The sequence below is a fragment of the Geospiza fortis genome, unplaced genomic scaffold (assembly GCF_000277835.1).
Source record: "Geospiza fortis unplaced genomic scaffold, GeoFor_1.0 scaffold145, whole genome shotgun sequence".
NCBI classification, from domain to species: Eukaryota; Metazoa; Chordata; class Aves; order Passeriformes; family Thraupidae; genus Geospiza; species Geospiza fortis.
The window spans coordinates 2,920,963-2,948,333 of record NW_005054362.1 but is presented as its reverse complement, the minus strand read 5'-3'; the positions used below and the strand labels follow the sequence as shown (position 1 = coordinate 2,948,333).

Here is a 27,371-nt window from a genome sequence, read left to right as displayed (position 1 = left end):
AGCACCAACTCAGCCCCTCCAGCAGCACCTGGGTCACCCCCAAAAAACCACTCACAGCTTTAGTGCCCAAAATGCCCAGCAAGGAGACACCATTCACCTGGCAAACCCTGAGCAAGAGCTACTGACCCCTGGTAATGGTGATGGAGAGGGCACTTCTCTGTAGTCACAGAGTCACTTTAGTGCATCTGTGCATGCAGGGAGAACTCCGAAGGTTGTTTGTAAACCCTAAACTGAACAGCTAAAACAGAAGTAGAGGTGATAACCCACTGCACCCAAGTCCTTCCAAAGGCCAGTTGTATCATGCCCTTGAGCTGCCCACATCTGGCTCACACCTCTCAGTGGGTCTCACACCCTGCATCCTCTCCCCAGCTGCTCTATTGCGGTCACGTCCCACGCCGAGGATGGAGAGGAATAAAAGGACATTCTGCAGTTTGAACCACTGCAGCTCCAGTGAAAGGAGCAGAGGAAGAGCAAAAAGCACGGCTGTGGCAGGTGTAAACAAGATTCCTGTGAAACAGACCCCGGTTTTCAGTAAGTGAACACAAAAGGCCCTGTTAAAAGCACTGGCTCCAACTGCAAACGCTGGATGATGCTAAAGGTTGGCGCAGGATAGAAAGCCAGGAGTGCTCAGGCTACCAAAGACAGACAAAATCAGCTCCAAGTTCACATTCATCTCATCTGATGGGATATGGAGAAAAGTCACCCCATGAGGACTCAGGGGAGACCAGCACTGAGCAGTGTCAAGCCACAAATTCTCCCCAGTGCCTCCTGCAGGACCTTGCTCCCTCCCAGTCTCCCACCCCGGAGCACCAGCAGCCCCCAGCCTGTCCCAGCCAGTCCTGCCACACCAGATTTGTGTGCTCCTGCCCATCACCCAGAACCCACTGCCATCCACACCAGCTTCTCATCAGCCTCAGTACCAATGATTGGAGTCCTGCCTGGTAAATGGGACTGATTTTCCCTCTTGAAGGAAACATCACATAGAAAAAGCCAGTCCTGAAATTGCAGAGAGGAGGCAGGACTAGCAGGATTCCATGCTTTAGGGCACAGAGCCTCCTTCATCCATACATGCCTTAATTTTTACTTAAGCTGAAATGAGAACTGCTAAAGCAATAACCAGTGATTGAAAGATTGAAAGATTTTCCTTTTTATTTTTTTCCACTTCTGGTGCTCAGATGGGTCTACAGGAAACAACAACAGATTCCCTGCTTCCTCCAATGCTGGGCTTCAACTCACCTCCACTTGCACAGTGCACACAGTCTGTGCTCCAGTTTTATCCCAGGCAAGATGGACAGGGAGAGAGAAGGAGATTAAATGGCAGGGAGAAAAGGATCAGAAAAGGCACAGGGGGTAGGGGGAAAAGAATCACAAGGTTAGGAAAGAGGTCAAACCAAAAGATCATCTACAAGGAACTCTTTAAAGAAAGTTAAGAGTAACGAATATTTAAAGCAGATGACTTTCCTGTAACTGCTTGTATCTAAGGGGGAAAAAGGCACCAAGTGAAAGAGATCAAGGCACAGATAGAAAAAGCAAGGGGAGACATAGAAAGATCTTCTGTTATTTGAATTTCTTTTCATTCACCTGTCTGAACCTGGATTTACTATGGCTGCTACCAAATACCTCTCAGGGTAGAGCTGAAAAGCACCTGTGCTGTCCTCTCAAAGAAACTGCCTTCTAGCTGGTCTCCCTCTTTGCTCTCACAAGCAGAAAAAAGTGAGCTGATAGATGACATACATACTGCTATGACAATGTCACAGCCATCATTGTAAAAAAAAAAAACCTGTGTCAATCAGTCCCAGAGCTCACCTGTCTGATTCCGAGGTCATCTGGTACAATGCCACCAGAAAATCTCTCTTCAGCCCACTGAGAGAAATGCCATTTCCAGCTAAATTAATTTGTGCTGCCATCTTTACTTTGGATTAATTAAATTAAGAGTTAGCAAAACAGGTATTTAATTATACGCATGACACATTTTTCCAAAGGTTCCTTAATGATGCAAATTTGTTGGGAGAGATTCATGTCAGCGTAACTGGTTATAAATGGCCTCATTCACTGTTCACCCAAAATGTTAATTGCCACCTTTAACACCAGCAGAGTGTGCAGAGACTCTTAAGTGAAGTGAGGGAACATCCTGGGATGCCACTCCATCAGTTGGAACAGCGACAGGGTAGAGCCACTGGCTACAGGGTATTGATCCCACCTCAGAGCCATACCCAGCACTTTGCAGGCAAATGTTAATTCCTCCAGAGATAAGAAACTACATCCTAACATCAGCATGCAGACCCGGCAGCTTCCAGCTGTGAGGAGGCTGCTCCACCCCACTGACACCATGGCAACAATTGGGACCTTCACTGTCCACATTGCTCAGTACCTTTCTTACAGGCAGAGAAACTTCCATTTCCTTCTAAAAGGCCACCTGATAAAAGAATTTACTCATCATTTCAGAACACATTTTGAACACCATCAGCCTACAGCTCATTTCACTGAAACATTCTGCTGGTACCAGGTTACTTATATTTGAGGTAGGGAACTGTGCCACTGAGCATAGCAACTATTCTGGCATTACCTGGCTGAGCTCTGGTGCATCAAAATAATGAAATGCAGGATCGATGGCATTCAGCACAGTACAAGGGCATTAGCCTTCATGTTTTTCAATAAAGCTAGAACTTTAAAGAAGAAGGGAGTCTTGGACAAAAAAGTTTTCCTAACCTGGTTAAAGAGTCATCACTTGGTTTTGGATTAAGTCCAAGCAAGGGTTGAAAAAAAAAATCCCAAGTGATCATCTCACACTTCATCCTTACAAAAAAGCAGGGAAAGAAAAGCCTTCAGAGGTGAGGAGGAGAGGACAACTGACTGAAGAGGGTCATACAAAGTCACTAACAGACTCAAGAACAGACTCCAGGGTCCCTCTGACCTCCTACACCCCTAACTCCAGCTGCCTCCCCACGCTGGGCTCACACCAGGTTCCTCACTGCCTGTGCTCCGTGTTTAATAAGGGAAACAGCCATGATCCCTGGGTGAAACCAGCTCAAGTTTTCTAACACACAATTCTCTTCCCAGACTCCTTCAGCAGAGCACATTAAAGAGAATGAGACATTTCAAACCTGCCACATTTCCTATGCCACCATGCAGAACAAAAATGAAGCCTGAGGTCACCAACCAGACACCTGCAACTCCTCCTCCAACACAACTTCACTGAAAAACTTGGCCAGAGAGTCCCATCATTCACTCTGCTAACAGACTAAATACCAAATACCTCTTGCAGCCCCAAAATTTGCAAACCCAGCGAGGGCTCCAGAGAGCATTGCTTTGCTCATTTGTAATCTGCTTTTAGCTTGCAGGTTCCCTGTTCTAGGCAAAGCACACGAGGAGGAGCCCCTTGTCTTGCTGGGAGCCCACGATGACATGGTGACATGGCAGAGGGACCTGCTGAGCATTCACACCTCGCCCTGTCAGGCGTGAACAAGGCAGGCACCTCATTTACAAGACAAAGCACACAAGTATTTTTACTTTGCTAACCATAATTACAGCCCTGCCTCGGGAAGAACATGCTCAAGGGCGGTGCTTCGCTGGCACACACGGAGCACAGGAGGGCAGAGCCACTCCAGGTGGTTTGCCAGCAGTTCAGCAGCAAAAACACAGAGCAAACTGCTGCCTGCACCTTCCTGGGGGAGCTTTCCAGCCTGGTCAGGTCACTGTGCTGTCCCGAGTGCCTGTGGTGGCTCGTGGTGGCCAGCCCACCACCACTGCAGCTTGGACTGAAGCTGGATTAGGTTGCTGCCTCCTCCCCGTGGGTTAGTCAGGTCTTTCAACCTCCTCTGGGCAGCTGGGAGAGCTCCTGTCCTCCTGCTGCAGTCAGAGCCCACAAGGGCAACCACAGCAGCTTCTAATTGGAACAGCTTTCTGGTGTTTGCACTATAATAAAATGCCCAGCTCAGTAATTGGCAAATGGAAATATTTACATATTACAAATCAGTGATTATAAAATATCTCCAGCGACATGTGATCCTATCTCTAGAAAAGAAGACTGCAAGGTTTTGTATAGTTATGTATTTATACAGCACTTCATAAATGAAGTCGCAAGCAAAGGCTGCAAACACACAGATCAGAGTGATGGACTCAATGCCGTGTCCTACAAAAAGGGGCACCAAAAAGGCCCTAACAGAACAGGGATTTCTCACAGAAGGAGAGACACTCCTTGGATGTTTTGGTTTCTCTAGTACCAACTGCCAAAGTACCTCTCACTACCTGAAACGGAGAATTCATCTCTCTGTGATGACAATATCCCACCTAACACACACACTGTGTTGGCTCAGGTTTGCTTTTGGTCTGGTACTTGCAGCACTTCTTTGGCACAGGCAATGCTCCCCACACCTACAGGGCTGCCCAACAAGTAAAACAAGTGACAATAATATCCAAGTGCTCATTGTAAACAAACAGCACTGCAAACACCAGCCCAAATTACGCCTCCTACTTTCCTTCCTAAGGCCAAGAGGGAACTTTGAGTTGATATCTCAAACCACAGAAGGATAGAGGGAGAATTCCCTGGAAGACCCTGTTGGTCCCAGAAGAGGGGGATAGGGATCTTGTGTCTTGTGTCTCACAATGTGCTCCATCAGGTGCTGGTCCCTAATTAGACCATCCTGCACATGGGGAGATGCCACAAGTAGTGATTTGGAAGGATGAGAATGACAGCTCAACTGGGCTGTCAGTGTAGGGCAGGAAGGGCTTTTGAGAGGAGAAGGCACATGGGGCTAATGCTAACAAAGGGAAAAGGTCTCCTCACTCACTTCCAGTATTTCCTGACACCAGGAACAGAAGTAAATTGACTTGTTTTAAGGACAGCAGGAGAGCTGGACAGCTGCCCAACAGTCCATGCCATCATCAGAAAATCTAGTGAATCAAGGTGACAAAACAAGCTAAAATGACTCCTGTAGGATGGACAGCAGTGCCAAAGAGCAATGCAGCCTCATGCAAATCCACACCACACTTCCTGCAGGCCTTCACATGCACTGAGCAGCTGAAATGGGGCTTGACACTTTGAGGCCCTGTTTCAGACTCCAGAGGGGATTATCCTGTCTCCCTGCAGGACAGTGGAATAACATCAACATCTCCATGGAAAGGAACTAAGCAGTAGCTTAAATCACTATTTCCCAAAGCAAAGCCCTTGATGTGACACAGGGCATGAAATGGTCCACACAAATCCCCATCAAAAATAGGAGAAAATTAATGCAGTGATTGAACAGGAGCACTGTACTTGGCTGTACATAGGACCTCCAGTGGCTGTAGGAAATGATGCATGGATTCTTCCTTCCAGAAGTCAAAATAGATCCTGGAGTAAGAAACACCCACCTAGGCAGCTGCTAGGCATTTCCACAAGGCTAAGAACTTCTTTCATTCAGCAAGTGGTGCAGGGAAGGACAGACAATTCTAGGTGAAGTAAGAAGAAAGAGAAGGGAAGCCCGTGTGGTACAGTCTGAGGTAAACAGATCTTCACTGATCCAGAAAAAAGGTAACTTGAGGAATGTGATCCCAAGGGGAGAACACTGAATCATCATCATTTAGTACTTTCAAAAACCCATCCTCTTGGCAAGACAGCACCACAGTCCAGTTTTCAGTGTAGATTTCAAGAGCTCACTGGAAGAGTTTCCTAGGACAGAAATCCTCAGAGCCAGGAATTAAACCAGTGGGAAAACACCTGCCTGATCTGCCTCAGCAGAAATCCTGAAGAGATGAACTAGGAAAGAGAGCTAGGCTGAGGGGGTTGCTCTGTTTGTTAGTAAGCCATCCCAAAGAGGATGGCTTCATTCAGGTCTTTCTCCCTCCCAAGAGGAGGAGGCTCTGAACTGCAAACCTCATGGCATATGATGTGGTTACACTGCTCCTGTCAGCAAGACCATTGAAGAAGGGATATTTGGAGTAGTCAGACATTACCTCTGGGCTTCCCATGCACCACAGACTCTCTGGTGTCTGCAGGGAGAGGCCAACATAACATCCTTGGGGTCCACATTCAGCAACACTGACACTGGAAACTTCCAGACACCCAGATCTGAGCGGAGACCGACACGAGCACCCAACTGGGCAGGTCACAAAACACAGTGAGAGTGTGAGATGGGAGCCCCTGGCCCCCAGCCCAGCCCAGCCCAGGGAGGCCTGGGCAGCCTGTGAGTGCTCCATGTGAGGCTGGCCTCCTGCATTATGTGCACAAATCGGAACTGGCAGGGTGATGTGTGCCAATTCAGGGCCAGCGTCATGTGGCCACGGCGTTTTTCATCACATATGAAACACCCTAAAATTGGATTTACCATCTCATGGAACCATGGCCTTTTCCCTCAAGTCTTAAGTAGATCTTATTAAGGAGGGTAAAAAAAAGGGTTTCTTTATTGGGGGGGGAGGAGGAGGTAGGGAAAAGGAAGGAGGAAAAGAGAGGGGTGTTAACATTGGGAAGCCGTGTAACAAGGCAGGCTCTTTCCACAGCAATGGTTGTTCTGGTTTCCCTATTTTAGATGGGGGGAAGGGATAGCTGAAGAGCTATTTGCAATCTAACTTCAAAGGCTTTAGTCGGCTGGGAAGCTAAGTCATGCATAAAAGGATGGTAGAGTGGCAAGAAAATACCCCCTACAGATAAATTAGTCAGGGAATGTTCTCTGCTTTTCCCAAAGACTTTCATACAGCCTGACTGGCTTTACCCAGGTAAAGCCCTTTTCAGACACCAGGTTCAGTGATGCAGAGTTCTGGGAACTAACCAGCCAAATCCAGCAGAGGAACTGAACAGTCTCTGAAAACAGAAAGGCACTGGTTCACATGCAATGGGCTCCTCTGTCATCTTCTGGCACCTCAGCTATTATTTCATTCTAAGGTCTGTCCACACACAAAAGATGCAGAGCTCAAGGCATCATCCCCTTCTCTAAAGATGCAAAGAAAAGCAAGGAATTCAGAAGAAATCACACTGTACAGAGAGAACTCAATTCCCAAAGCATTCTGTAACTCTTGCTCTTCATACTGGTGTGCAGAAATGCACTCAACGTTTCTAAAGAAGGTACTTTGCCATCAAAGATAAAGGGAACTGGCAACATTAGATCAGAGTCCACCTATAAGCAAAAAAAAAAAAACCACCCTGCAATAACTGTATGTGCAGAGTACACAGATCTCCTCAGTTCAGTGCCAGGCAGGAGCTCACATGCCAGCCCCTGACCTCACCCTCACACTTAAACCTTAGGTCAAATGGAGCCATGAATTCAGATCTTGCTACCAAGAAGGTGATAAGAAAGGAGATAGGCATGGAAAACAGTCTAGCTCCCCAGCTGATAGCAGCATATTGAAGAATAGGTTGTACACATACTGTATTTAAACAGTTCTAATCAGCACAACTAGGCCAGTGTGATACTCTTCCCCCTTTACACAGTACTACAGTTACTGTACCCGAGGATCTGAAATCACATGGCTCCCACAGTTCTGGCAGCATTGTCAGTGTCCTGTTCAGTGCTCTCTGCATTTCAGTACCAACAGTGGTTTCATTTGCAAGACCTGGATGTCCCTAACATGACCTGGGCAACACTGAGTCTCCTCAGAAGGGAGGGCAGAAATGAAGGAATTTTGGGTCTTGAAGAGGAATGGGCAAAAGAAAAGAGTTTTTGTGAGATTATTCATCAGTCTCACCCTTTAAGGCTCTCCTGCTCACTCCCACCTGCCCTCCACACTGCTCTCCTTTCAGCAGATCTGTTCTAGCCCAGCACCAGCAATTTGAAAAGAAATATGCCTGAAAGAGGGAACACTGTTAATAAGGTCTTTAGGACCTTGTTATCATCCTAACTGCAGTCATGGTGGCTGCATGGTATGGTTTCAAACAAGGAAACCTGTGGCTTTCTGTTCTGGAGACATCCACCACCATCACCCCAGATAGGAAAATAGGACATCTGCTGCATTTCTGAATTCCCAGAAAAACTGCTGCAGAGAAGATGGTTCAGCCAGCCTGCAGGATGTTGACTGACAAAAAGCATTTACCCACTTTGGACAAAGCCCCCACTGGAGGCAAAGCCCCCACTGGAGGTGGCACAAATGCTCTGGGTCTGCTGGGACACAGGCTGGAGTGGCCCCAGGGAATGAGAGGCTCAGGAGACACAAACCCCCCCTGGCTGGGAGTCCTTCACAGCAGCGACCACAAGCCATGAGTGGCACCATAATGAGCTTAGCAGCTCCTCATTTTCTGAGCATTACAACACAAACCTAACAAGTCCTTCCCAGCAAAGCAGTAGATGCATTAAAACCCAGCTAGACCACAGGAGATGCTTCACTCTGAGGAGCCTATTTCCAGCAGCTGAGTAGATGTTCTTCCCTAAAAGTAAGGGTGAAGCCAGCAAGAAACTGTTCCCCTTTGGTAACATTTCTCTTCTGTCTGGAGGCAGCTTGAATTTTTCACTGCTTTATTTCCTGCTTAGATTTTTCCTCTCTTGTTGTACTCAGATTTAGCTAAGTGCATGCAGTTTGAGAGGACAGAATCAGGCTCATCAATTGAGGAATGTAACATATTAATTAAAACAATAAAAATCTGTTTCTAAGACAAAGCGCAAGAAATACCTCCAAGCTGTCCTTTTTCAAAACCTGCTCAATGACGGAAACGAAACTTTTTTCCCTTACCACTCCCTTTGGGTGATAAAAACATAATCCTAGTGGCTGCCAACTGCTGACTGATCCCTCAACAAAAATAATCCCTGTGCAGGACATAACATTTCTCATGGCCTTCAAGAAGACACTAAACTTTTACTATCAAACTATCCCCACTGTATGCAAAATAAATCGTAAAACCACAAGTGTTCTAAAGCACCAGAGTGGAAATACCCCCAGCTGGGCTGCACTCCCACTGCCATTTGTGCAGGCATAAAATATGCAAAAAAGAGAGGAGAGGTAAAGTGTGCTGATCCCCCCACCTGTCCCCTAATTAGCAGGCAGGAGGTTTAAACAAACACATGAAAACACTTTTCCCTTAGAACAAAACTCAGCTCTGCACTGCTCTGTCACAGGATAGTGCACAGGCTCAGGGGTGCAGATGGGGTGAACAATGGATCAGATGTTTGTGGAAGACAGGTCCAGCAGCAGCTCCTGAGCTGAGCATTGCTAATCTGCTGGCCAGAAGGGACCAGGGGAGCTGCTGAGAGGCTGCTGCAAGGCACGCACTGCAGACCCAAAGGAAATAACCCCCAACAACACAGACAGCCAAGGAAAGGTAAAGATGTGCCTTTTCCTTGCTTACTCATGAGTCAGTCTGAAGTCTCTCCTGCTCTCTCCTGCAGCAGAGCTGTAATCAAGCTCCTCCACAGGTGACTGCTCAAGTGAAGGGCAGCGTGTCCATGGCAGAGTCTTCAGCAGCAGCCAGCACCAGGTGATCCATGTTCTGCTCCTCAGACCCACCACTCCAGCTCTCAGGCTCTCCTAGGCCTCCTCATGTTGGTGACACTTTCTTTACTCACTTCTTTACTACCTGCTTTAAAGAGCTTTGCTAAAGTGCTCGAGGTGAGTGAAGCCCTGCAGCACTCACAGCAACACAGCATCAGCACAGCCCATTCTTGAGCAGACACAGCTAAACCCCTCTCCATCACACAGCTCTTCATTGGTATTTTTAAAGCAGCATTCCTATTAGGCTGGTTCATTAGTTTGAAGTTACATATGAAGCCTTAAAAAGTCAGGTTACTTATTTAAAGAGTTTTGTGAAATAGTTGTGAGAAAGGTACAAAAGCAGGCAAGCACAGCTCTGTGCTCATGCATTCCATGCCCTGTTCACTGATCCAGTGGCCAGCTGGAAGGCATGGGCATCTTTTTATTTTTTAAGCAGTTCTGCAGGAACAGCTGCTGTGGTGGTTTGCAGCTCATCATTTATTACTTAGCACCGTTTGGCCTCAGCACCTTTTGAAGCACCAGACCTGCACAGTGGTCATTATAACACCAACCACCATCAATACATCTCACTGAACATGATCCTAAAGCTGTGCCTCACTAACACAACTGCACCATGCAATGCTCTTGATACCAGAGCTCAGTTAAAATAGTAAAAATACTGCAAAAACTGACCCTCCTCTGACTGCAGCACGTGTGCCCCAGCAACAACACAAGACAAAGTCATGCAACAAGACTTGCTCAAGCTGAAGCCTGAACATCCAACCCAGCAGGGTTCACAGCTCACTGCTGGTGCCTGGCAGCCAGGCTGGGTGCCCCCAGCACAATGCCAGCTCCCAGAGAATTTAAAAGCAACCCCAGCATCAGGACTCCATCCTCCATCAGGGCTCTGCTGGGCTGCCCCTTGCCACCAAACCCTCACCACTGACCTGGAACACACCTCAGCTTTGCAAACCCATCTGCTGCTACCACTTTTCTGAGGTAATTTGGGAGATACATCCCACCTGACACTATATTAACAAGCAAATAAATTTGTTGAGATTCCCTTGTCAAAATTAATCCCTTCATGCACGTCTCCATGGCATACATTCCACTGGTAGATTGCCCTTTATGTATTACTGCAATTTGAATAATTTCATGCAGTATGAAGGATTTTCATATTTTCCAATATTCCTTTTTCCTGACAATAGCAAAATGCTTGTAGCACCATGATAACAGTTGCTCACATTTATCTGCATCCTTCAAAGACAATATTTCAATTATCTGCACTGGAAACTCTCAGCCACATCTGCCGACCAAAATGCCACATTTGGCAACTGCTTAGCAACAAGGACTGGAAACAGTCCCCAGAGCCACGTGCCAACATCACACCAGCTCCTGCTTCCACCAAACAACACTGCTATCACCTCAAATAAGTATATTTTGTTCTGCCTGGGATACACAAGGCACCAGAAATAACAAGCTCCTTTGGGAAAAGGGAAATCTGGAAAAAAGCCGCTTGCTTCAGCAATCCCTCCCCAGGCTCCACAGGGAATGCCTCCCTGGTGTGTGCAACACATGTTGATCCTGCACCACAGGAGGAGGACAGGCTGCCTGGACATAACATTAAAACTATGTCTGCTCACTGCCAAGCACAGTTCTTGTGGAAAAAATCTGGATGTCAGAGAGCAACTCCCACCCCACATCACCCACAAAAGCAGCAGACATCAGATTCCTTGATCAGGACAGCAAAAAGGCCCAGGAAAAACAAAACCCCATCTGTCCTTGATGTCACCCACTCTGCACCATGCTCAGCCCTCTTCTTCCTAAGGCTCTGTGGCATTGCACTCAGTGGCACAGGCAATCTGGGCAGCAGTGTGCCTGAGGACATCCCACCTTGAATGCTTGAAGGTGCAGGCAAGGAGGTGAGACAGGGAGGACTCAACCTTGGCAAGATCATCTTTGTTTCTCTTCCTCTTCCCCTCCTCACCATTCTCAGAGCCTTTTTCCTATGTCCCTGACTTACTGCCTGATACTGAGAGAGACTGGGCAAAATGCAGGTGAGCTGGTCAAAGGTGTGTGGTAATTGCACTTAGCACACTGTTATCAACTCCACAGAAATACACAGTCCAAACACAGCCCTGGAGCAGCCAGCAACTCCAAACCCACCAAAAAGAGCCAAAGTTGAGGGAAAGCTTCAAGGTGGGCTCCAGCTGCCTGGCCCTTTGCAGGCTCGGTGCCGAGCAGGGGCTCAGCTGCCAGCCCCGTGTCCGGGCGGTTTGGGTTCCAGCGCAGGCGCTGCCTCCGTGCTCAGCCACTGCCAGAGCCCAAGCCACCAACAACTTCCTCTGCTCAAACTGCTCCTAGAGAAATACCCCTGCAGCAGCCAGAGGAGCAAACCTATTCCACCTATTCCAGCCCAGAGAGAAATGAGAAACCTCAATCTGCTGCCTTGCTATTTCCACTTCATGAGGTCTGTCTGCACTGTTGGAAATGTGTGAAAGCAGATGCTGACCTTACTTTAGCACTATGCAAATAAAAAACATTTAAAAATTTTTTTTTCCCTTTACCATTTTCTTTCTTATTTGTTTTTATTTTAAATATTTTGTTTTTAGGAGCACAAAATGCGAGCAATCATTTTGTCACGATGAATGGGCATTTCCAATAGCAAGCACTGCACTTTCATAATAAATCCTGAGACAGCAGTAACATGTCTGGGTCAAAGGAGCCCTCGTGGGCAGGTATGTGATGCACAGAGTTAACGATCACACAAGTTTCATTTTGAGTTCTGCCCCATCTTCACTAAGTACAAACAAGTACCCCAAACTGAAAATTAAAATTAACAGAAGGGGGGTGGCAAAGTCATGGGCCTCAAAATTGATGCAGTATGGAAAAAACATTCTACTGATGAACTGTATCTATTTAGAGGACTCCAGGAAAGGCATCAGCCAGCAGAAATTTGAATAAGAGCTCAGTGTCTGCTCAGTGCTCTGTGTCAGACACAGACACATATAGAACACAGCGGCTGCTCCGGCATCTTCACAACCAGACCCAGAAATTAGTGCTGTTCTGGCGGCTGCCAGCACAATATGTTAACAGCAATTATTTTCTCAATATTTCTACTGATTACCTAACACATTGGCACGTTTTCTCAGTGTCACTGCATGTTGCAACACACGCCGCCATCCAGTAACTTGTCTGCATTCCCTTGGTCACTTTTCACAGCCATCAGATGCGAAACGCAACTGGAATGATAATGGGTTGGAGAAACTGTGAGGAAAATGTGTCACTTCAGTGTGAGGCTTCACAGCCTGCATTTATGACATCTGAACATTCAATATCGTCACTGCTAAATCCTGAGTGTTGTAAAGAATAGGAAGAGCTCTGCAAGCAGCAAAAGGAAGATGGTCAATGGCTCTCTAACTGTGGATGGTCTGCAGAGCTCAGATTTGAAGATATTATTCCACCATAAGTTATGTGCTATGGTTAAACACTAATTTGGAGCTAACTTTGCAGTGCAGAGGCATCTACAGATTACACAAACACAAAATAAGCAATGCTCTACCTATCTACAAGGAATACAAGTATACACAGCCAGTCTGCCAGGAACTGAAAATTTACAGAAAGTCACTGGTGGAGAAATAGAACAAACTGAGCTAGTGATGAGAGTATTGTCAGCAACAGTGATTTATAAAAAGGAATGGCAATGTCAATTCTATCAGGTATGCAAAATAAAAAAGCCTCAAAGCCTTGGCCCGGTGTGAGAGCAAAAGAACCACTCAGCCTCCCAACCACAGCCCGCTTTCTATTTTTCAGTTACACTCCAGAGCATTTCACCATTTCCAGCTCTGTTATCAACCAGAGACACGTTCTCTCACTCTACTGGAGTTGTTTGGTATCCAAATAGACCAAACCACAAACAGTCAAATATTTTTCCATTCAGGTTTCCTTCCCCCCACAAGCATACATGCATGAGGGGTGTATCATCACGAATGCCAGGTGGATCCTATGTAATGCTGCTCTGAAAAAGTGATGGTAAAAACTGACACTGGGCTTGTTACCTCTTGCTCCTTCCTCTACTGAACATTTGTCTGGTCAAGCTCTCTGCTCTGCTAACCACTCTGCAAGCACTCCAAGAATCACATCAGAGCCAAATACAAAAAGTCAAAAGTGAAATACAACTTAGCAAAAATGAACAGACTCCTCTGCTTCATATAAATTTTTGTAGGACCAGCAGGTTGTCATGTGGTAAATGAATCAGTGTACAAGAAAGCAATCCCTGCCTGTGGTCTTCCAGCATCAATTCTGAAAAAAAAAGGTAAAATAACAACCTGCACTTCCACTGCTGTGGGAGCCTGGACATCCTTGCCTTGGTCAGGGTATTTAGGAACTGACCCTGAGCCCTCAGCATCTCCAGGAGGATGCAGAGCTGCAGTCCTGCCCCAGCCTGCTCCCTCCTCAGGACTCAGTGGCTGAACAGATCCCTGAGCTCTCAAAGGAGCCAGTGGGCCACTGTAGTGTCACATTTAAATCACCTTTTGAAGGATTTGTGGGCTGCCTTTCTCTTCTGAACAAGCTTAGACTCCACAAGATCCCCTGAAGTCTCTGTGGCTTCTCGCTGCTGCTGTGTGTGGGTCAGGGAGGGCAGAACTGAACCCACAGCTTAAGCAGTTCACTCTCATTTTAATTTCACAGGTTTAGCATGGCTGGTGTAATTCACATGTAAAACCACAGCAGTCATCCAAATCTCTGCTGCCTGGGCATTGGCTGGCTGCATTTCTGGAAATTCATGGTCATAACATGATACCTATTTTTTGAGTTTCCATTAGGAACCGGTTCTGTCAGGCATGATTGCATTTGCAAGAGCTCAGGAGGCAGGAAAATTTGAAAAAGTGTTTATGAGACTGGGTATAAATCACAGCTCTCAGGTTTTTCTCCCTTCTTCAATTAAAAGGCTACATTCAGAGCAACCATTTCCCCCATCTACTCTCCCCATCTCCCTCCAAAAATGATAAATCCCACTCCAGCTGTAAACTGGATCCCAGGTGTACCCATATATATATACTAACAGCTACCAGTGGGCATAAGGGCTCTTGCACAGTTACTGTGGAAACGAAGGTATCAAATTTCCTGGCTCTTAAGGATCTACCTTCTCAACCTTAATGTGCATTTACCTTGAATAAATCACTTCTGAGCTCTTCAGCCCAGAAACATCCCTCAGCAGAGCGAGATTGGGTTCACCTTTAGGAGGCTCCTTGTAATTCATGCCAGGGGCTGCCTCCAACCCACACAATCCATGGGTGGGAGCAGGGAACAGGAAGAGAACATCCTCCTGCAGGCACAGATGGACTTGCTCCTGCCCAGCTCAGCTCCAAGGGGCATCAACTGCCCCTGGGGCAACCACTGCAGGTACTGCTAGCAAAAAACCCTCAGCAGCTCCTCTCACTGTCTGGACAGCACCTGGGCTCTGCTTTGTCTCACCAGAGAGTGAACAACTAAAGGCTAAACTTGGCTCTGCAGGAATGGACAATCATTTTCAGCTACTGAAACAATGCCCAGTGTGGATGGGGATGCAGCAGCATGGAGCCACACCAGACACGAGGCAGTGTCTTGAGGGGAATGTCATCACATCCTGCTAGAGCTCCAGAGGGACAATATGACACTTCAACAAAAATTTCTTCCAGTTCTGGCTGTGACCACACAAGAACCCAAAGATGCTTCAATACAAAGGGCAAATTCAGCCCAGATGTAACCTCAGGGACTTTAGCAGAGCTTGTTGTAGGGCTGAGCCTGACCCACCTTGTGTGTGTGTCAGCACAGCTGGGAAATTCTCCCTGGGCAGCTGTGAGAGGACCCACTGCATCCACACAGCTTGTCCCAGGGATGCTGGTGCTGTCCTGCAAGAGGCACCTCAGCACCCAGCACAGCATTCAAAACACTCCCAACAGCTGCTGACAGCAGTGGTTTTCAGGGTCTCTAGGGCTGTTGAGCACTGTGTAACTTCCAGTTCACTCTCCAACCCATTTACTAAAATTCCCAGCAAACTGCAGGAGAACTGCTCTCACCTCATTCATGCTTCAGGATCTTTATTTTTATGATGATCTTTGGCATTTTCAAGGCGTCCCTCCCACCTCAGTAACTCAGTGCTTAGCCAAACTACCAGGAAGACAGGATTCTGCTGATCCCTCAATTAAAAAGTGCTTTTGTACTTATAAATCTGGAAAAATACCATTGTCAACCATACAGTCTTCCTATTACACACTGGCTATGCACACAAACTGATACATTCATAAGCTGAAACATGAAAGGCATCATCAATACACAACAAAGTGACTGGCTGCAATCCTGTCACCCTCCCCAGCACAAAGGCAGGGCCTCTTCCTGCCACAAGCCAAGCCAAAACAAGACCTGGCTCAGATGGGATGTCAAAACGTCAAAATGTACGTACTTAACCTTTGCACTTCCGAAACAGCAAAAGACCTGTGAAAAGAAATTATTACAATTCTTTCCTTTTTATCTTCTCAAGTACATAGGAAGGAAAGTTTGTACATTGCTCCCTCAAAAATTTCCCTCATATAACAATGCAGCTCAGCTTTTTTTCTTTGCCATCTTCTAGTTTCTTGAAAAAAGCCCACTCTGCCCTGCCTTCCTGTCTGGCAGGTTGTTCTTTCTGGAAAGGATCCTTCTCCTTCCCTTACCTCATACTGCCCAAATCCCACTGTTCCACCTCTCAGCCTGGTCCCTTGGCTAAGCTTAGCTGGACTTTCTCTGCAGACCTTAATCACTGCTCTGAGATTAGCTGGGTTAGGTGTTGCAGACAGATGCAGAGCCCTTCGTCTCCCACACCCAAAATCCCTGCCAAACTCTGGCTTAGGAGAATCATATCGGATCTTGAAATCAAACTCCAGGGTCTTGCATGATAAATCAGAGCATTTGCTGGGCTTGGCTGTACCTCCTTTACTTATGGTGAGTCTGGAGGGGTTAATCTGCCTGATGATTTGACAGCACTTCACCTACAGAACAGATGTTATAGTATCAGCAATCATTGACAATAAATCGTGCTTGTTTTGATGGGAAACAGGAGGAGGTCCTTCAAAAGCACTGATCACCTCAGGAAAAACTTCCTTGTGACTTTGCTGGCATCCTCATGAATCCTGTGATTTTCCCAGCCAGAGCACCCACCCAACAGAGAGCTGGCCTGAGGCTGCTCTGACCCTTGAAGTGGCAAATATTAAGTAAATAAGTTCAAACTCTCTGCCTTTTATTGCTTCCTTATGGTACTTAATGAGCCTACACTAAGATATCACCCCTGCTCTGCTCCCCAAGCCACACAGTCACAAGAAATATTTGTGTCTGCCTTCCCTCTGTTTCACTGGAGGACTCTGTGAAGGACTGGGGTAGAACAGTGGTATCACAATAGGCTGAAGCTGGAGGTTCAGCTTTCCAGCCCTTACACAGACTCAATGCCCCTCTCTAACTCAGTTGGAAAGCTGCAGCTCAAATTTCAGCCTATGTTAAGTCACTGTTCAGCTCTGCTCCTTCAGCAAAAGAGAGGGAAGCCAGAAGAGCCTTTTCTAAAGCAAAAAACTGTGTGGGGAGAAGGGTGGGGAAAGGAAGCAAAAACACATGGAGATCGTTTTTTCTGCATCACAAGGAGCAATGAAAGGCACAGGCAACTTTTCAAACATGTCAGAATAGCTCAGTGTGATTTGTAACCAAGAGGAAGTTTGAATAAACAGCTCCAACAACAAACAGCAACTTTTTTGGGGGAAGGAGACAAATAAAGCAGCAACGACCTGCATGGAAACCCTGCTACCCCCCTTCTGACTTCTGCAGAGGATTGAGCACTTACATAATTTTGTATCACACACCCATCAACGCAAACTTCTAACACCAGCATCTCACTAAGGGGAAACAAAGATTTAACAGGGGCTTCAACATCAGCATGCTGCTGCCCCATATCACAACCTACAATATCACATCCCAGCCACTCCCCCAAACCTGCTGCCAGCTGCAGAAGTGCCTGACCCCACACACCATGCTGGCACCTACCCATCTGCCTAAACACACTCAGAACTGGCTGCAACCCACTCGCATGAGTGCAGGGACAGCAGATACAAACCCAGAAAGGCAAGGAGATGAGAGATGTCTTCCTCACTGGTTTTTAGTCAAACCAACAGCATCCCCTCTTAAGCCTGCCAGACCGGAGCTTAAGGAATCAAAACTCCATTCCTAATTAACACATCATCAGGCCCCACCAGCCAGGGACTTGCCTCCCAGGAGGGGAGCCTGGGCCAGCCTGGATGATGAATGAGAACTCAAGCAGCGGAACTGTTTCAAAGGCTAAACTGGCAACTGCAAGGACAAGCAGGTTTGGAAAGGCATGCAGAAAAAACAAAATATCCAGTACAGTCACATGGCTTTCACTATTTAGCACCCAGACTGACACTGTGTTACTGCTGCAGAGCTTTCCCTCCCGTGAAGCATCCTGCAAAGCCCATGGCTACAGGAGCAGCTCCTCCTCTCCCGAAATGCAGCCACTTCTCTGGTGAAAACCTCACAAGCGCAAACCACTGGAGGGAAACCCATTCTGCCAGCTTAACCCCAATAAACTTTCATGGGTAAATTAAATTGATCTACCATACTCGGGACATTTACACATTACCAGCCCTCTTGACTGCAGCATTCTTGCACACCAGGGACAGCAGTTTCATCCGCTTGCATGACCATTATAAACATTGAGGAGAAAGGTCTGGCATTTGCAAAGATCTGTATTTTGACTGTTCCTTGACACAGCACAATAGGACCAACACATCCACTGCAGTGATACTCACATTTGTTGCAACAGACCTCCCAAACCGACACACCATGCAACATAATTCCTGTCTGCTGGCACCAGTTCAGCTCTGTCTCCCCCTTCAGCCACAAATGCCCCGGCAGAGGCAACAAGCTCCGCTCTATTATTGGAAGACTCAGTGGAGCACATCCCCCACAAGTCAACTGCCTCCCCCTTTCAAATACTCCCTCTCTCCCGAGCAAAGTGAGTATTAAAACCCAGCAACTGTCTCCCGTTGGAACCAGATGGCAGGAATAGCTGGAGAGCTTTCAAACACCCTATACACTCAATACTTCAGTGCAACATGAAAGCCTCGCTAAGCAAGTGTGTGCCTGCATACACACCCCTGCTCAGGGACCACAGCAATGGCAGAAAGTGCTCCATTAACTCCTCTAGTGGCTTAAGTGTCTGTCAACACTCAGGATGTTCACACAGCCTGAGCACTGGCCAAACTTTGGTGGCTTGTGCAGTCCTTGAGCTCTCCTGAAGCTATAAATTGCAGCAGGCTGGTATTATAAATAAGGAAAGCTGGAGACTGCAAATTGATTAAGACCATTACTTTGTGTCACATCTAACTCATTTCCAGCTGGCTCGAGTAAAAGGAAAAGCCACCAGAAACCCCACGCTCTGACGACACAAAGACAAGTGCAATTCCCCACCCTGTCCAGCTCTGGGGACACATGCAAAGCTTCACAACTCAGTTCCAGCTCACTTACCTCATCCATTTTTTCTGACGTTGGAGTCTGGTCACCAGGCACCATTTCTTTAGCCTCCAAGGTCTCAGTTTTGGAGGTCCTGCTCAGCTGATCAATGGGAGTCATGCTGGCCTCCGATGTCCCCCGGGAATTCTGACTCAGAGAAGCTGTCCCAGGGATGGGCTCATCATCATCAGAGTCAGGTAAGGGTGTGGGGCTGATGTCCTCCAAGCCTGTGCTGGAAGGGCGCGAGGAAGGCGTCTGACCCCTGAAACCGGGCTGCGAGTTCGAACCGTATGTTGGGATGGGGGAGAGCTGGGAAGAAGAGGAGGAAATAGGGCTACCTTCCATTCTGATCTCATTATCTGAGTCATGCTCGTTAAGAAAGGGTAATTTTGTTCTCTGCTCTTTTAAGAGCATCTCAATCCTTGAGTCTAAACTGTTATGCTGCATCTCAGTCTCCATGGTGGGGGTGCCAGGAGTCTCACTCCTCTCTGGAGTCTGAGAGAAGGACGCTGTGCTTGGTTCAGGAACAGAGTTCGAGTCGGGCAAGGGCGGAGGCTCCTCTGGTTTCTCCTTCACTGGGACAAAATCGATGCTGGGGGCAGTGCTGCTTTCCACAACCATCTCAGTGGGAGGCGGTGCAGGTCTCCTGTACTCTGTCTCCCTGGAAGTCTGGGGAAACGGCTGCTCCTCGGACTGGGGAAAAACAGCTGGTGCTTGATAGGGGGAGAAGGCAGATTTATAGCTCGAAGAACTAGAGTGGCTCAGGGGAGGAGTGTGAGAGAACTGAACAGGCTCCTGCTGATGGGATTTGAACGTACTAAACTGATGCTCTGTGCCTCGGAACACCCCTGCCGAGTTGTGCATGTAGTGGTGTCCGGGGCGACGGTTGTACGCATCCGTAAATTTCGTCTCGTGCCTCCGGGGTTTGTAGCCACTGTCCTGCCCAAAGTGGTACACAGGGGTCGTCTGTCGGCTGGAGTAGGTGGAGTCCTGGGAGAAGGGCGTCCCCAGGCGCGGGGTGTGGGGTGTTCCTTGGGACTGGGGGGTGAATTGGCTGTAGGAGTTCGGGGTGTCTTGCCGGCAGCTGGAATAGGCAGTGTCATGGGAAAAGGGCGTGCTGCTGTTTGGGGTGACGGAGGATCCCGCGGAAGAGAGGGAGCTGTCCTTCAGGCGCTTCAGGGAGTCCGTCAACTGTAACAACACCAGAGAAAAGCACCTCAACACACACTTCTATAACCATATTTGTCCAATCTGTTTGGTTTTCAGAGGAGTTGAGCACCCAAGAGTTTGTGCTGATTTCCGTGGCAAAAAAATAAATAGGTTACAGCATCTCTGAAAACACAAACCATTATCCATTGCTAACAGACCTCTTTGATTTAACAGAAAAAGTCAGGAAAGAGTAACTTGTCTGCAAGGGGAGGAAGAAAGCAGATACAAGTTTCCCTTGTAAGCTACCCCCACGAGCATCAGGTGAACAGGAGACTTCCACACCACTTTTAGCTGGAAGAGCTCCAGTTTCTAGCAACTATGTAATGCTTGTCTAAGCTGCAAACAGGATGAAAATAAGGAAAGTCTGAGATGTGAAATTGTCAATTTTTTTTTTGTGAACAAATCAAAATATACAAATGAGTGAGCTGCCAGCCTGCAGCCAAAGCTGTGCAGCAGAGCTGGCCCACCATCCTCCCTACCACTCATCTGTAACATACAAAAAGTTCTCAATTGCCAGAAAAACACTATTTTAAAGCTTTTCACAAAGTCAAATGCTCAGAATGCTACTGATTATGGTGTTTGAAACTGAAACCCTAAAAACCTACAGAGCAGCCAAGTACTTGCCCTGCAACTCACTTCACAGGCACGTTCAGGGGGTTTCTAGGAGCAGCCCTGCTCCAGCTCAGACCCTGCTGAGTCATAACAGTGCCACACTTATCACCAGCTCCAGAATCAATTTTCCATAATGCAAAGCAGGAGCTCAGTGAGAATCCTCCTGGTAGCAAGAGAGGATGGACTGAGCTCCAGCTGCCTAAAAGCACACCAGGATAGTCAACTGGTGAGACCTCTTAAGAACAGGTAGGCAGAGACACGTAAAATGACCTGCTTGGAACACGCCAGCACCATCAAACTCAAGCTGAACTCTCACCTGCCTGCTATGTTCACATGTCTCACCCACTCAGTAGTGTGGACTTGCTCTCAGTTTGACCCCCTGGACATCATGACCAGAGAGACATCATGAAAGTTTCTTCCTCAACTGTCCTAAAACCCACAGAAAGGAGCAGGAAGCACGTGGCTGGTTTTTAACAACATCCACACTGCTGCACCTTTAGTGTACATGTGCTGTGGAGTGTTTTTCAGTGGGGTTTGTGTACGGCCTGGAGGCAGGGATTGCAGAACTGTCAGATCTTTGCTGCTCTGCATGAGAGGAGGAGCAAATGTCAGGAGTAATTGACTGAACTACAACAGCAAACAAGTTTGTTGGCAGATCCTAGTGTCAAAACCACGATGCAAACAGTTAAAAGTTACTCACAAAGCAATAATTCTGGTGGTAATTGGGAAAAAAAAATCAATTCAGGACAATAATATAACACATGAACACAATATCTAGAGAAAGAATCTTAAGGATAATTACAGCAGGGACTGCTTTGGGTGATACCATCAATTAAGTGTTTTGCTGTTAACCCTAAAAAAAAAAGAGAACAAATCTGCCCATTTTTATCTGAGATGTGGAAGCAGCAGAAATAAGCAGTCAGGGTCTACTCATAGCAGGGCTCCCAGCAAAATCATTACCTGTCTCCCTCCTGCCTTTAAAAGCACCTTGCTGGCAGGTAAGGAAGAACCAACCTCTTTTATGACTTTGTTAGAAGGATACTGGGGTTTTGCCTTGCTGCTGTTGGGGTGCTTTGGTGGGAAGAGACATTTCTTTTTTTCATGTTCACTGTACAGCTGTTACCTGTCCTGAGAACACTTGATCACAGAAGTATTGAAATCATGGCATTTTAAGAAGTTGTATGAGTAGAGAGATGGAAAAAATCTTTTCCAAATCTCTTTCAAATTTGATGTCTTAAAATCAGTTCTCAAGTCACAATGAAGAGCCAAAGTACATTCAGACAAGGCAAAGAGGCTGGTAACTTCACACAAACAGGCTTCCCTTCCCCCTGGCCCTCTCATCCCAGTGGGGTTCACCGGGAAGCAGGTAATCATGCAAAGCCACTGAGAGAATTGTGCCCTAAATATCAAGGGACCCTGGAAGCCCGCAGGAATTCTGTCCACTGCTTTTATTAAAAGCTGATTCCAGCAACTAATTAAGATTCTGGAAAATTGATGCCACTATTGAAGCTCAGACACCTTCCACCTCTTAGCCTTTAAGCAAGGCTGAAGTCTGTGCGTGCTGAGGATTGCACACTGCAGACGCCAGGCCAAATGTACCACTGTAAATCATTCCCCTGACTTCAAGGGAAAAATCTCATCTCAGGGACAGATCTGATCCAGTCCTAACTGCAGGAATTTCTAATGTTAATAGGGCACATTCTGTTGGTTCTGTAGGCATTTTTCACTCAGAAAGACAAAAAGCATTTCCCGTGCAAAGCAGGCACGCACCAGCCACGTGCTCCACATCCAGAGGTACATTTGCTATGGCAATTATGAGCAAGTTCTATTTAAATGTGAATTAATAACATCCACTGGAACTACAGCAAGACAAATACAGATAAATTAAAAATGTTAAAACGCTAATGTTAATGTTTGAGATTTTCTAGGAAGTTTTTCTTTAAGAAAAGCCAAGCACACCTACCTGGAGAGCTTCGTTCCCAGTTGGGGACACGTCCTGTTCAGTGCCTACAGGGAGGGTCTGAGGAGTGTAAAGACCATTAACCAGCAGTTCATAGAATCTCATGCGGGTTTCACCTGCACAGAGCACAATGCAAGAGTTGATTAAACAGAAAGACCACAATCCATGTAAAAATACACATTCCTGACACTCACATGACCCTGCTACCACTCCCAGCCCACTCCATCCATGCAAGAGAGGAGCAGTTATCACCTCAGAGGTCGCAGGGATCATTTTAAAATAATCTGCTGGGCAAGTGAAGTCAGACACTCCCTTCTCCAGCCAAGACAAGGAGGTTTCTAAATCCTTTTTCCTCTTCTCAGCCTCCTTGGCAGCTCTGCTCTTTACCATGCTTTCTGGAGCGCAGCCGTTTCCCTCCTCTCCAAAGTGCCAAGCAAAGCTTGCAGATTTGAGAAGTGAAACTCTCACCCAAGGGAGAAGCCTCTGCCAACACCCAGAGTCACTTCAGAAAGCTCTCCCTACACACCTTGCTCATGAGAGCTGCCTGTTACTAATGCAAACACAATGCCCGGGAATGCTGAGGACAAAACCGTTAATGTTTTCTTTCCAAACAGACACCAATTAATCCTTTTTTCCCCCTGGTTTAAGGAGAACTCAGTGGCATCCTTCGAAGAATAAAGCCAGAGAAGCAAACTGTCCCATATAGCATTACTGAGCCTCAGCTTTTTCATTCCTAAAGTCTACAAAGACCCAGTTTCTTAATATTGAATTTTTCATTATTACAAAAACTTAATCCTACTTATTTTGCTGTCTGTAAGAAATCTGTCATCAGCTTCAAAGGCAACAGAACCAGACCCTGAAACTGACTGAATTTTGCTCTGAGAGATAAAGAATACACAGAAAAATGGACAGACCAGGCACCTGATCCCAGAAAATTAACTCAGGAAATACCTCCCAAAACCAGGACTACTTTTATGAGAAAGTCCTGCAGGATCAAACCCCAAACTCCCTGTGAATCACCCTGTTCAATTCAAAAACAAAGCAACCCTTAGCACAATTCTGTCCTGAAAAAGACTTATTTATCTTGCACAAACGCTACAGATAAAGTTATTTGGGTATCAAATCTCATTTCACAAAGTCCTGAGCCTCATCCTCAACTATGTAAACTGTTTAAGTTCAACCAAAGTAATGACAAAACAGATCTCTTCTTCACTGCAAGAGTCTGAAGATAAGCTTGAAATATTAACACACACCACCCACACATGACACTACAATGCCACAGATTTGGAAGTGTTAGGCTTATTTTCACTTGTTCTTAAAAAAATATCAAGTCATTGTTACATAGTTCTTCCTAGATCCCAAACATAGTGCAGGAAAAGTTACAATTTCAAAGAGGTTTATGAATGTGAAATGATTCCTAGCTAATGCTCTAAGACAGGTAATTACTAGTTGTGTCCAGTCTGTAGATGGATAAACTGAGCAGAGAAGTTTCTTTAAACAGCCCTGTCTCAGATGAGGAGCCTGGATTTATTAGTTTCAGATTCCCAGGCCTGTGCTCACACCAGACAGATAAAAATGATACTTTCCCTCCTAATATTTATTTTGCTACACTGTGAAAACAAAGTTTTCAACCAACCTTTCACTGTCTTGCAAAGCAGAATACTAGAAAGAAATGGTGAAAATGATACACATATATTTTAAGTATGTCCTAACCTGCTGATGCTATTTCAGGAACACCATTTTTACTTGATTCTGACAGATTATAGCACATTGACAGTCCTACTCTTTTAGAATGAAAGAGAAGCAACTGCGTGAAAAAAATACATTAGGAGCATAAAGCTGGCAAACAAAACAGCAATGCAATTTGAAACTGACTTCAGCATTTTCTCCCAGGAAACAGAAGCAGAAACCCCCCCCTCATTTCCCTGATGTGCAACAAACTTTCTGGAACAGCTGCCTGCTCAAGACTTGCTGCATAGTTTATAAACGGAGGAGAACAAGGAGGAAGGCAGTACAATCAGCAAGTTTAAAATGATTGTCATTAAGACATCCACCACTTACAAAACAGCTTTAGCTTATATTATTAAATCTGCAAATGGTTAATTTGTTCTTGAATGTGATTTTTACCTTCAAATTTCAAAGCAAGGGAAGGAGCCTGTCTGTAAAAATTATTGAAAGTAGAATTTCAAAGTATACACATGTAAGGTCAAGCCTAGCTCCCAAACAGCTACTGTGATTTTTCTTCTAACAGTGGTCAGTAATGTCAATAAACATCCTGTTATACTCTATCACATGTGGCACACCAACTGCTGTGTTGGTTGTGCACTAAACTGCTGAAACCTTTAAATACAGAACAAAAATATCAGCAATTTTAAGAAAATGGTGTTAGCAATGTCTTTATCCCAAGAAAGAGTGCAGCAAGCCAGTTTTAAACTAGAAACGCCACCTTTAGAATGTAGAAATACAATTACCAACTGATCCACACCTCCTCAGTCTTAGACATTTTCTAAAATTCAGGCAGATTTTAGCAAAGCCCTTTCACTAGCATGCTTGGAGGACAGACAACAGACCAAATGCAATGCCTTGCAGAAACTTTATGGGGCTTCTGAGGGCTCGGGAGTGGGGCTGGCAGCTGGTTCCTCCAGCACAGGGAGCTGCTGTCGCTTTAAGAGCCAGTCTCACACTTGTACACTCGCGCACCCTGGCAATGCTGCGTGTGCACTCTGCTGTGCCAGCCCCCAGCCCGCTCAAAGTATCAATGAAATGCCAGGCACGCAGGCGACAGCACCCAGCCCCACTGCTGCCACCAGAACTCACAGATTTGGGTCCCAGGAGGCACCAGGACTTGCCCAAAAATGCCAAGTTTGCAAAACGCAGGTGCCACCGGGTCCAGCAGCCCTGGCAGGTGGCTGAGAGGGACAAGTCTGGGTCAGGGAGATGGGGGACACGAGAGGGCAGCGAGCAGGGACAGGGACGGGCAGGGGAGAGGCAGGGGACAGGCAGGATGGCAGCATTTTGCAAATTACAGGGCTGTCTCTTAGCAACAGACAACACATTTGGCTCCACGTGACTCGCCCAGGCCCCAGACACCAGACCCGCTGCCGGCTCCCTTCGTATTTTTAATCACCAGGTCCCTGCCCTCTGCAACAGCCTCGGTGCTGGGAGTGGGACGGGCAGGGGCTCTGCAAACCCCCAACGCATGAGGCCCAAATGTACCCCCTTACCTTTTGTATCCAGCTCCACGTGGATGATGTTGCCCATGACAGAAGTGTTGTGAAGGTGCTGCACAGCCTCCCGGGCACCCTTGACAGTGGCAAAGATGACTTTGGCAATGCCCAGGTGCTTCTTGTTCTTGGGGTTGTAGAGAATCTCCACCTCTTCCACTTCGCCGTATTTCTTGCACATGTCGGCCAAAAAGTTTTCACGGATGTTGTCGTTCAGCTTGGCAAAGGTGACCTGCTTGGGAGGCACTGGCCCCACGTAAAATTCATCAATCTGGAAACGGGCACAAGGTGGGGAACGAGAAAAATAATCGGCATTGTTAATGAGCTTGGGGGAGGGGCCTAAGGAGACGGCACGGGAGGGAAGGGGTTAAAGCATCCTGCAAACTTTGGGGGGGAAAAAAAACCTCCAAGGCTCCGGGTGAACCTCGGAGCTGAGCAGAGGCTGTGCCGCTGCAGCCATTCATTGGAACCGGCTCCTTTCTGGGCTACAAAGATGCATTTTGAGCAGTACTGTCAGCGGAGAGCCCCCCCCCACTGCCCCCCGCCCCAGAAGCCCCAGCAGCAAAACCTTCAAGTGATCTCGTCAGACAGATGCATTGATTTCTTGTTATCCTCATAGAAGAGGATTATTGTTAAACAGTTTGCTAAATAACAATGTTAATAGAAATATGACTGTCATTTAAACGGTCCATTAAACTATTTGGAACTCAGGCTTCACTCCCAGATAAACAAGTTTCCAGAGCTAACACCAAAAGTCAGGGCAGTACCTTGAATTTGGGGACAGACAGCTCCAACTCCTTAGTTTTGGTCCATATTCGCCCTATTCTGGGATCCCTGACACAATCCACAGGAGCGATCCCCGAGTTCTGGGAGAAGGAGGAGGAGGAAGAGGAGGAGAGAAAACATAGAAACAGCAATAACAAGACTTGAAATCTAAGACAAAAATAAAAGAAAAAATAAACCCCGAGGAAGCACGGGCTGTCTCAAGGGAAGGGGAAAGCGCACACACACACATACACACACGTGTCAAATTGCAATACTGCTGGGAAATGCACACAGATTGGAAACACAGGAAAAAAGCCGCAGGTTTGGGCTCCTGACAGTTGAATACACAGTGTCAGGTGGCTGTAACTTTGGTGGCTCTGCGTGTCCCCCCCAGACCCCCCTCTCACACACATGCGCTACGGCGAAGATTAGCACGACCCGGAGGGACCCCCAGCCCCCAAAACGCCGGTAAGACAGAGACGGGCGGGGGGAGACACGACACAATGGGGGAAACCCGGGAGCCCCCCACTCACAGGCATGCTGAAATGTTGCCCATCGTAACGGTAGAGTTTGTGCTGTCCTTTTTTCAGAGCCGGGTCAATAATCAACTTGTAACTTCTCCAATGGTGATTTCTTTTCTCGACAGAAGTGCTGGCTTGCGTGCTGTTCTCCATTCCGTTGATCCAACCTGAACG

General features: G+C 46.8%; 1 protein-coding gene across 1 annotated transcript in view; it reads right to left on the bottom strand.

Annotated features, from left to right (window-relative positions):
* Positions 1-27,371, bottom strand: part of SETD1B (SET domain containing 1B, histone lysine methyltransferase) — a 52,247-nt gene that overhangs the window by 19,875 nt on the left and 5,001 nt on the right. The window contains 5 exon segments of the mRNA XM_031059440.1: positions 18,922-20,097; positions 22,691-22,803; positions 25,912-26,182; positions 26,679-26,777; positions 27,210-27,364. Coding sequence (XP_030915300.1) covers positions 18,922-20,097; positions 22,691-22,803; positions 25,912-26,182; positions 26,679-26,777; positions 27,210-27,364 — 1,814 coding nt within the window.